Genomic DNA, 11,077 nt, shown 5'->3' with positions numbered 1-11,077 from the left:
ATTCCTTGTTTTATATTCGACAATTAAAATATAAAAATCAGACATTTGGTTAACTGCTTTATATGACAATGTGTGTAGGTACACCTCATGGACACTTCAATAGGTACCCTACACGAGGTGAAAAAAAAAAAAAGAAATAAATTAAGGGTTAATTGCACAACAACAGCACATATAGGTATATCTTTCACTTGGGATCGAACCAAGTATTTACAGAGCAAGAGCCCGTGTCACTACCCAGTCAGCTATTTCGACCTAGCAGCCAATTGTCGTCTGCACTGTTTTGTACTAGTGATGTGCATTCCAGTTATTTTAAGTGAGCTGAATCATTAGAATCGATTCACTCAAAATATTTGTTCAAAAGAATCGTTCGCTACACTTTCTTATTTATTCTTTTTTTTTTAATCTCGTGTAGTGTACCTATTGTAGTGTCCGTGAGGTCAAAGGTCACAGGTGTCAAGCTCTAGTCCTCGGGGCCGCGTTCCAATATGTTTTCCAAGTTACCCTCGTTAAACACACCTGCGTGAAAAGATTTGGTCATTTTCACGTTCCGCAAGAGCTAAAACTTTTCACGCAGGTGCACTTAACGAGGGAATCACACGGACACTCCATTAGGTACACCGCCATTTTCAAGAGTACCTAATAACAGGCCACTTTATTAGGGAAATATCATGGTCAAAGGTCACAGGTGTCAAGCTCTAGTCCTCGGGGCCGCGTTCCAATATGTTTTCCAAGTTACCCTCGTTAAACACACCTGCGTGAAAAGATTTGGTCATTTTCACGTTCCGCAGGAGCTAAAACTTTTCACGCAGGTGCACTTAACGAGGGAATCACACGGACACTCCATTAGGTACACCGCCATTTTCAAGAGTACCTAATAACAGGCCACTTTATTAGGGAAATATCATGGTCAAAGGTCACAGGTGTCAAGCTCTAGTCCTCGGGGCCGCGTTCCAATATGTTTTCCAAGTTACCCTCGTTAAACACACCTGCGTGAAAAGATTTGGTCATTTTCACGTTCCGCAGGAGCTAAAACTTTTCACGCAGGTGCACTTAACGAGGGAATCACACGGACACTCCATTAGGTACACCGCCATTTTCAAGAGTACCTAATAACAGGCCACTTTATTAGGGAAATATCATGGTCAAAGGTCACAGGTGTCAAGCTCTAGTCCTCGGGGCCGCGTTCCAATATGTTTTCCAAGTTACCCTCGTTAAACACACCTGCGTGAAAAGATTTGGTCATTTTCACGTTCCGCAGGAGCTAAAACTTTTCACGCAGGTGCACTTAACGAGGGAATCACACGGACACTCCATTAGGTACACCGCCATTTTCAAGAGTACCTAATAACAGGCCACTTTATTAGGGAAATATCTTGGAAAATATGTTGGAATGCGGCCCCGAGGACTAGAGCTTGACACCTGTGACCTTTGACCATGATATATCCCTAATAAAGTGGCCTGTTATTAGGTACTCTTGAAAATGGCGGTGTACCTAATGGAGTGTCCGTGTGATTCCCTCGTTAAGTGCACCTGCGTGAAAAGTTTTAGCTCCTGCAGAACGTGAAAATGACCAAATCTTTTCACGCAGGTGTGTTTAACGAGGGTAACTTGGAAAACATATTGGAACGCGGCCCCGAGGACTAGAGCTTGACACCTGTGACCTTTGACCATGATATTTCCCTAATAGAGTGGCCTGTTATTAGGTACTCTTGAAAATGGCGGTGTACCTAATGGAGTGTCCGTGTGATTCCCTCGTTGAGTGCACCTGCGTGAAAAGTTTTAGCTCCTGCGGAACGTGAAAGTGACCAAAAACTTTTCACGCAGGTGTGTTTAACGAGGGTAACTTGAAAAACACATTGGAACGCGGCCCTGAGGACTAGAGCTTGACACCCGTGACCTTTGACCTCATGGACACTACAATAGGTACACTACACGAGATTAAAAAAAAAAGAATAAATAAGAAAGTGTAGCGAACGATTCTTTTGAACAAATATTTTGAGTGAATCGATTCTAATGATTCAGTTCACTTAAAATAACTGGAATGCACATCACTAGTACAAAACAGTGCAGACGACAATTGGTTGCTAGGTCGAAATAGCTGACTGGGTAGTGACACGGGCTCTTGCTCTGTAAGAACTAGGTTCGACCCCAAGTGAAAGATATACCTATATGTGCTTTTGTTGTGCAATTAACCCTTAATTTATTTCTTCTTTTTTTTTTTTTTTACCTCGTGTAGTGTACCTATTGAAGTGTCCATGAGGTGTACCTACACATATTGTCATATAAAGTAGTTAACCAAATGTCAGATTTTTATATTTTAATTGGCGAATATAAAACAAGGAATAAAACACCAGACAAGTTTTAACATAAATGTTTATTAAAAAAAAATAAAAAATATTAAAAGTAAATTTCAAACCAGCAATCCAATGTGAAATATCAGTATATATTGGATAACAATATTTAGGCGTATATATGCATACACGTTATTTAAAAACTACTATTAGTGTTATAAAATCAAGATTAACCAAAACGAAGCATAATCTCCCCGTTGTTGCATAACGGCGCATCCCTTCATGCACTAACGTTGGCCGTTAGCAAGGAGAAAACGCGCATAAAAGAAGTGGTGTTTCAGTTCTTTCTTTCCTTGGTAAATCGTAAATCTACATTCTGGTTTACATAGTTCACGCCAGGAGGGAGACGCAACCTGTTCACTGACTGATCCGTTGATGCACGGGAAGGAAGGCAGTTGACCCATTGACTCGTTCGCGAACGTCAGGATTGGTTCCCCCACTGATCCGTTCTCGCGATGAACTGGAAATGCAAATCACTCACTCACTGACTCGTTCGCTCACAGATTCGTGAACGGGAAGTTGCGTCATTTTCTTCTTCGTTTTGTTTTACGGCGAGGTGGCACCAGCTTCAATGCGCATTACCTACACCTACTGGTTGAAGTCATATGAACTGAAAAAAGAACGAATCAGTTTAGGAAGTGATTCGTTCACTCTCGTTCACTGAAAATAAAATCATTCTTTTGAACGAATCGTTCACTCACGAGCCAACACTACTTTGTACTTACCCAACGCGCGCGGAACGCAAAACTGAACGGATAAGAATGACTCGAAGTGAAAGCGGGATGACCGCCGAGCTCGCCACGATTGGCGAGTGGCTCCGTCGCTGCGCTCGAACACCTCAGATTTAGGGTTTGACTCTCCACCCCTGCGAAATGTAGCATGAATGTACTGACGCTTGTCAAACTTCTCCCCGCAGCATTATCCGCATTGCATTGCGCGCTTCTTTCAACAGGGAAAAAAAATAAGGCAGTACCTTTTTAGAAGTTTAGCAAGTTTTTTTTTTCTTTTTTATTTACTTGTCTAGGCTGTTCTAAAACACCAGCTCGTATACTTGATACATATTAGATGAGGTAAAAATAAATAAATAAATCCCGTCATTTATGGTTCACTCTCGTTCACTGAAAAGAGTTTGTTCTTTTGAACGGATCGTTCACTTACGAGCCAACACTATCCGGGAGACGACACGTTGATTCGTTGAGAACAACACGCACACCCACACGCGCACATACTGTACACACAAGCACGCACTGAAGTTCATTTGTTGAGACGGTCGGCGTTCTCCATCGGGGCACTTTCAGCGGATTTGCAGCAAACCTTTGGCATGACGTTCCGGAGGATGAAGATGGTCAACTCGAATGGGCCGGACAGTTCAGCGGTGGCGGCGGCGTCCTCCCCGGACAACGACGTCTATTTCCCGTCGTCCCAGTCGGACAGCTGCCAGCGGACGGCGCCGCTCCACAACGACCCATCGGAAGTTTACAACTATAAGACGCTGGCTTACTCCGGAGGCACTTTGCCCAGAAATTTGAGAAAGGTAAAATAATCACCGGTTTTTAATGGCTCTCATTTGTCTACAAGAGAAATGTATCAATTCAAAATTGTAAAGGAGTTAACGTATAGGCGTTGATTGGAGTGTGACTGCTCTCCGGCGATGAGTTCAATACTAAAAGGGGATCTAATGGTCCACGACTGAGATAAATATGTATTATTATAAGAGCAATGCCACTATTTACTTAGTGGGTGGGTTGTTGTTTGCTTGAACAATACTATCGACGATCACTCCACGTCATACAGTATTTCAGTAGTATTTATGACTTCAATGGAAACACATCATTAGAAGTCGTATCTTTTCAAAATATTATGTACTTGAAGATATAGTTAATATTCGGAGCAAACGTGTGCTTTTTAAACTTTCGCTCGTTCAACTGACGCTGTTTATAAATGATAATGCACACGTGACTTCAGACAAACCTCTCAACCGTTTTGCTCTGATGCATCACTGTACACACTACAGTCAAAAAGTTTAAAGGGTCATCCTTAGTAGCTTTATGAGTGATGTCATTAGTATTTAACATGCTTAACTGTTTACAAAACGTTTATTCATAAGTCCACTTCAGTCTATGGTACTGCATTCTTCTCTAGTTGCTCCTTGTTGAGTCTGCTACCTTATTTTCACATTTATTCATCCTAAATTCAATGGCAAATTGGATGAATTTTGAGGTATATGTTTTAGACAGCAGCTGCAGCAGCATGTTTTTTTGCAGCCTTGTTATTTATAAAGGACGTCTCCCGATGGCCAGAGTGACATAACCTTTATTAAGCATTGCGTAACGCTTGCTAACTATGCCACATTTTCCTGGCTGTTGTCCCTCATTTGTCTGCCAAATGGACATTTGGTTGCTGAGAAAGTGGACTTAAGCGTCCAAACTGGAGGGCAACAAGGGTGTATTGTAAGCATGTGAGGGGCAGTCCATCCCGCTGTAGCTCCCCCACATGTTGCCCCTGTGTGGGTTTTTGGGGAATAATAAATGCTCTCATTGAGAAGCCTGACAATTCTGTAAGTGTGGAGACTTAAAAGAAAGCAACAGTTTACGAGCTGGCACAAAGCGGCCTTTCATCAGAAAAGGACTGAGTTGGAACGAAGCTAAGAAGTGAAGCCTTGTGGACAGATACAGTCCGTATTTATTTTGGTGGGCCCTGGTCTCGACCCCGGCTTGGCTTAAATGTACGTACTGTGAAAGACTCCACCTTTTTATCGTGGCTCCCTAGAGGTCTGAAAAGCCTGTAGACAGGTGAGGCGAGGCGAGACGAAAGGTGAAACTAGCTTCTAGTTGAAGTAAACAAACGGCAGTTCGACACACATTTTCAGTTTCAGTGTAAACTTTGGATGACTCAGCAGCCTAAAAATACACCCGTGTAGTACACGTGCGCAGTGACCTGACAGACCGGTTCATGCGGTGTGCGTGCGTGTAGTAGGTGTGTCCAGGAAAGGCCCGGGGATACCCTTTTGAGTCAGGTGTCTGACGTGCTTGTTTCTCTTTTGCAGGCTGGCGGTTCGCAGAAATGGAAGCCACAAATACAGGCAACACCAGAACCACAAAGGTAAAACCAATTTGTAGGGGGAAAAAAATCGAGGGTGCAAACCACACGGTTATGTCACGTACCGTAGAATCGTTCGGGGACATTGACGAAAACAGACCTTAACATTCTAAAGTCTCCCCCAGTTGAAATTCTGCTCCTTTCCAATCTGCTCTTCAGGAAGGTGGTGGTGCTGGAGAAAGCAGAGAAGCAAACATTTGGTTTTGAAATTCAGGTAAGTTGATTTGTATTTTTATTCTCCCCTATTTTAAAATCTTTGCAAGTGGATGTGAGATAAAGTGGCACACTTTATTTACCAAAGTGTACGTCATATTGTTCTTTTTTTGGATGTTCTCCACCCTTCCGACACCTACAGGAAGTGGTGAACTCGTGAGGCGCATTTGGGCCGCCATATTGGTCACTTGACATGGACCTTCCTGTTCCTTTCGTGATGTCCATTGATGTGCGTCACGGCGCGCATGCGTTTATCAGGCCTGCTTGTGGGTTTTGTCCGTATCGCCACAAGAGGAAGTCTGCTGTGCCTCCGCAGACAGATGCAATGGCGCACATGAGGAAGTCGCAGCAGTTGTTGTCATGACAACAAAACGTTTTGTTATCTATTGTGATCTTATGTAAGCGCAACCAAATTCCGGCCTGATCGGAATAATTAAGAATGGTGCCACACACGGGCGCCGTTAGACATATTTCTTTGACGATTTAAAACAATTCCCAGATAACTGTCGATAACGTCAGTGTTCATTTGTGATGCACGCATAAAAACCTTGTTGAATGTAGATCTACTCACTAACAAACGCGAGTCATTCAAAAGACATTTTCCCTTATTAAAACTAAGTAAACCAATTGGACGGATGCGATGTCGTCCCTGCCAAGCGTCGCAACCACAAGAACCACAGTCACATCTGTAGAAGATTGTGTCAGGGCTTTTCGAGTCACCCCCCCCATCTGATTCATTATTCCTTCAGTGTCCTAGAAAGAACTTCTCAAAGAAGCAGAAAGAAAAATGGCTTCCTAAATTAGGTGGTTGTCAAGTAAGCATATACACCAAATTTTGGTGCAGATCTCATTTTCACTTTTTGCCATTATAGTCTGCTTTCAGTATGGCCACCAAATGTGGCAGCAAGCCTCCAAATCCAGCACCCAGTTTGCAAGGCTGGAGGGCAACCTTATCAAATAAATGCCTTACGAGTCAGAGATGTTTAAGAAGGTTTTGCCTTGGCGGAGGTCTGCGCTCCACTGAGTGGCATCTGTTTTGTCATGAAACCTTCACTGGCTGATTGTTGCGTGTTCAAGCCCTGTCCGTCCGTCTCTGTGTCTTGAGCCACATGGTCTGCGGTCCTCAGCTCAGTCATCCTGTGGTTGCGTTATCAGCGCAATGCCACACGGTGCCGACGTTTCCAGTGCAGTGACATCAATCATGTGGCGGAAGCCACACGCCACCAAAGAAGAAGTTCTTTTTTTTCTTTTTCTACTTTTCGGCCTGACTGATGGAAGGCCTTGTGTGTCTTTCAGACTTACGGCTTGCATCATCAGGACCACAACACAGTGGAAATGTGCACATTTGTGTGCAAGGTGCACGACGACAGCCCGGCCCAGCTCGCAGGACTCAAAGTCGGTAAGTTGTCAAATTCAAGACGAGCTAAGGCTATCCCGGCTGACTTTGGACTGGTCACCCGGACCGGTCACCAATCAATCACAGGGCACACACTGACAAATCATGGAGACAAGCAAGCACACCTATGGACACTTTAGTGTCTGTCCTCAATTATTTTTAGTGGTGTTTACGGTCAGCATCTCTCACTCAGCATTAACACAAAATATTCGTTAGGAAATTGCTGCCATTTTTAATCACTCACTACCAATCAGTGATAGCTTGTGGGTTTTTTCCCACTAATCTCAGATGGGCTGAACAAAATGTGAATGTTCACAAGCTAGTCAGTCTGCCGTCCATTTCCTTCTTTCGATTACTACTTCAGTTTCACTTCCTAAATTCCTTTGCTGTGCTATTGTGAGAATGCGGTAAATGAGGTAGCAAAATAACCTTTGGGATGGAAAAAAAAAGTCACGCTTCCCTTCTGTGATGCACATTTCTTATTCGTGTGTTGAATCAAAACAATCTCCATTGAATGTGTGCGCTGTCGCAGGGGAGACCATCGCAAGTGTAAACGAGGCCCCTGTGGAGGGATTTCGACACAAGGAGATTGTCCAGCTCATCAAGGCTTCCGGAAACACTCTCAGGTACAAACACGTTTAACACATAAAATGCAGTTTTGAATGTTATGACATTGTTTATAGTTCGCCACAAATTGATTCATATGCGGATGGACAGCACATAGAGAAGCAAATTCTTAAGGCTGTATTTACACTACGGCACTCGTTTGCATCCTGCTGATGTCGCTTGTAGATTTAGCGGTACCTTTCTTGAAGCTTCAGCAGTAAGACGCGAGTGGAACCGCCTGCGTCAGAGCGCAAGGATGGGGAAACACTTTACAAGTTTGACATCAAGGAGTTAGAAAACGATCCTTTTGAACGCAGTCATATAAACACAGAAAATGGATATTGCCTACGTGTAAGTTGCTACTGACGTTATAGAAACAGAAAGCAGTACCACATAAAGTCACAGTATTGAATCATATCATGAATGTTTAGTTTCTCGTCAGAACGAGATTGTTTATTGTATATTGTTTCTGCCTGATGAAAAGTGCTTTTGATACAGTTAAATGTCTCTTTCCCACACTTGTAGACGTCTTTTTTATTCAACCACTTCCTCTTTCGCCTGTTAAATCTTGTCGCCTTCTTCCCTTCAAGGCTGGAGACGATTTATAGCGACTCCATCCGGAAAGCCGAGCTGGAGGCGCGACTGCAGTATCTGAAGGTGAGTTGTCACGCTCGTAGGTCAGCGCACATACACAAATGTGCCGTGTTTAGACCCCCTCCCCCATCCACACCTGTCTCTCACACCTGTTGCATCAGCATTTTCTCCAGCACGCTCTCTCGCATTCTTCCCGTCAAGTGGCCTAGCAGCGCCACTTTCCCCCTTAAAAGATCCCAGCAGCTGTGCTGTTAATCCCACCAGCCGCGGCAGCCTTCTCACGTACTAATCCAACTTTTTACAGATTAAGCGCCAGCCTCCTGCATTAGACGCACTTAAACGATGGTCATTTCCAACTCCGGATGTTATATAAGAAGGCACCGACCGTTCCACTTAATTCTATTCAATTGTATTTATCCGCCAGCACTAACATCAGAGGTGATATTGAGGCATGTTTTACGCATAGAGCAGATGTAGAACACATTACGATGCTGAAGCAAAAAAAAAAAACTTGAAAAAGAAAGAAACCTTGAACAGACTCGGTGTGTGGCTGGCGGTTGGGTTCAGATAGAGAAGCAGGACAGCACACAGAGAGACTAAAAGCGTTCATCGTCGCAGAGACGACTGACATCCGAACTGAAAATCAGGAAATGATGAGAACTGGAAGTTTGGCAGTCTGCTGTGGTTTCCATTGAGATTAAATGGGATTGTGTGCTTGGTCCTTTGCAGCAAACGCTCCATGAGAAGTGGGATGAGTATCGCTCGTTGATGGTGCAGGAGCAGAGGCTTGTTCACGGTAGGTCGCATCCTTTCTTTGTCAGCCAAACCTACCCATGATTATAAAAACTAAGATAGCAGTTTCAACTTGCTGCTTTATTATTTTCCTCCAAGATGACACAGCTAACAGCATCTCCCTCCCACCTATGCCAGGTATCGTGATGAGCGACGCCTCCGTGTACGAGTCCCTGGAGTCGGCGGGCGTGTACGGCAGCCTGGGAGCGCCCAGCCCGGCCGCCCGCCGCTCCCCGCACTGCACTGGCAGCACCGGCAGCAGCGCCAGCGTCCTCAGCACGGCCACCGAAGACGACCCCCTGTACCAGACGTGCCTTTATCACGCCGGCGACTCAGACGCCGACGAGAGCAAAAGGCACAAACAGCAGGCGGCCAGGAAGCAGCGCCTGCGGCCCGCCAGCGAGCTCTTTGCATCAGCCAAGACGCAGTTGACGCGCAGCGCCAGCACTCGCAGCTACACACGCGGGCCGGTATCGCCACCCGCCGCTCCCGGCAAGCCACCAGTCTTCAGCTCGTTGCAGAGGAAACACAGAAGCTTCCGGAGGCACTTGCTCAAGTTCATCCCGGGCTTGAACAGGCCACTGGAGGAGGAGGAGAGCAAACTGTGACATCACTTCCTCTTAAGACTGTCTGGTCCAAAAAAATCCTCAAAAAGCGTCAAGCGACCAAAGGCTGTTAGCCAGCCGCCAGTGTTCCAAAGCTGTATAGAACTTTTAAGTTGACTTTTGTGATTTAAGTTATTTATTTATTTTTAAATGTGTCTGGCTTTAAGTCAACGATGAAGATTTTTGTTTGTTTTTCCTGCATGCACCAACCTTAATAGTGACAGCTGACCAATCATTTAAGTTTGATGTTTGCTTCAGAAGAATGTTCTATTTTTTACTGCCAAAAATATTGTTCCAAAAAATAAAGAGACAATTTCGATTAATGCCGTTTTTTTTTTGTTTGTTTTTTATTACACCAGTGAACTGCATTAAATCATTGTCGATCTGCATCATCATGACAGTTCATCCTTCTGAGAAAATAAGCCGGGTGAACTTGGGAAGCGGAAAAATGGCAGCCGTACAGTCTGATGGTATCATACAATATGGGACTGCGTATTTAGAAAAGTGTGACCTCACTTAACATTCCATTCCAATTGTAACACAAAAGTAGCATCAAAGTAGCAATTTGACCAAATGGCTACCAGTGATTCATTGAGGTGCTCAAATACAAAGGGGACGGCCAGTGGATTTATGTCTACAATTTAGGATTTCTATATTTGTACAAATGTTGGAGCATCATGTGGTGCTGTTAAAAATATTGATGCACGTGGTCGCCATCCCAAGAGTTCAGCAAGTGGTGGCTCGGGGGAAGTTTAATAATGCATGTGAGGTGTGCAGAATGGAAGCTCTTGTATCAACGCTGACACACTTTATTGTCAGGAGGAATGTGGAGAGGAAGGCATGACCCTAAATTCCAACCACAGCCACTTTCTTTCTTCCAGCTCTCCATTCCACCTCTTCCCATATTCCCATGGCTGCTTCTGTGTGTGTTGGAAAGCTTTTCATTCTCAGCTGACCCGTAAGGTCACAGCGGTCGCTCTCATTTGGTTCAGCACCGCTGAGCCCTTTTGTCAGCAGGTTGACCATGGCGAAGGGACGCTATGTGGCCATGTGTTTTCGCCGGACCTCCTCCCACATACAAACACACGCCTCCGACATTCTTTGCACATTAACAGAGACAATGCAGTGAGGTGTTACACTGCGGAATGCTAACGAGGCCCCGATTAGGCTAGTAATGCTTCTCATTACATCTGAATGGGCTGTTAAGGGCCTGCTCGAGTCCACGGGGGTCTAGTCCGGAATACGTTTGTGAATGTTTGAATGGCACCCTGCAGTGAAAGCTCAGCTGTTGACCAAAGACAAATGAAGCCCAGCTAAACGTGTGTGGCGGCCTCTTTGTGCACCAGCAAAATGGCTCCTTTAAGTTTCCCACATTGGCTCAATATCCCACTTTAGGAATGCAGTGACCCACGCAAGCAGAC

General features: G+C 44.6%; 1 protein-coding gene across 1 annotated transcript; it reads left to right on the top strand.

Annotated features, from left to right (window-relative positions):
- Positions 1 to 3,527: 3,527 nt before the first annotated feature.
- On the top strand, positions 3,528 to 9,979 carry tamalin (trafficking regulator and scaffold protein tamalin). The gene is made up of 8 exons (XM_037243824.1): positions 3,528 to 3,885; positions 5,398 to 5,453; positions 5,610 to 5,664; positions 6,960 to 7,062; positions 7,592 to 7,685; positions 8,256 to 8,322; positions 8,989 to 9,055; positions 9,190 to 9,979. Exons 1-8 carry the CDS (start codon positions 3,673 to 3,675, stop codon positions 9,657 to 9,659), a joined length of 1,125 nt encoding a protein of 374 aa, XP_037099719.1. The 5' UTR covers positions 3,528 to 3,672; the 3' UTR covers positions 9,660 to 9,979.
- The last annotated feature ends 1,098 nt before the right edge of the window (positions 9,980 to 11,077 follow it).

The sequence above is a fragment of the Syngnathus acus genome, chromosome 2 (assembly GCF_901709675.1).
Source record: "Syngnathus acus chromosome 2, fSynAcu1.2, whole genome shotgun sequence".
Taxonomy (NCBI): domain Eukaryota; kingdom Metazoa; phylum Chordata; class Actinopteri; order Syngnathiformes; family Syngnathidae; genus Syngnathus; species Syngnathus acus.
This window is presented reverse-complemented; position numbering and strand designations above follow the sequence as displayed.

What these genes read in the sequence shown, in the direction of transcription:
- tamalin (XM_037243824.1), top strand. Translation starts at nt 3,673, where the DNA reads ATGACGTTCCGGAGGATGAAGATGGTCAACTCGAATGGGCCGGACAGT. An exon ending in TGCCCAGAAATTTGAGAAAG is followed by an intron (nt 3,886 to 5,397) that starts GTAAAATAATCA and finishes TCTCTTTTGCAG; the next exon opens with GCTGGCGGTTCGCAGAAATG. An exon ending in GCTCGCAGGACTCAAAGTCG is followed by an intron (nt 7,063 to 7,591) that starts GTAAGTTGTCAA and finishes GCGCTGTCGCAG; the next exon opens with GGGAGACCATCGCAAGTGTA.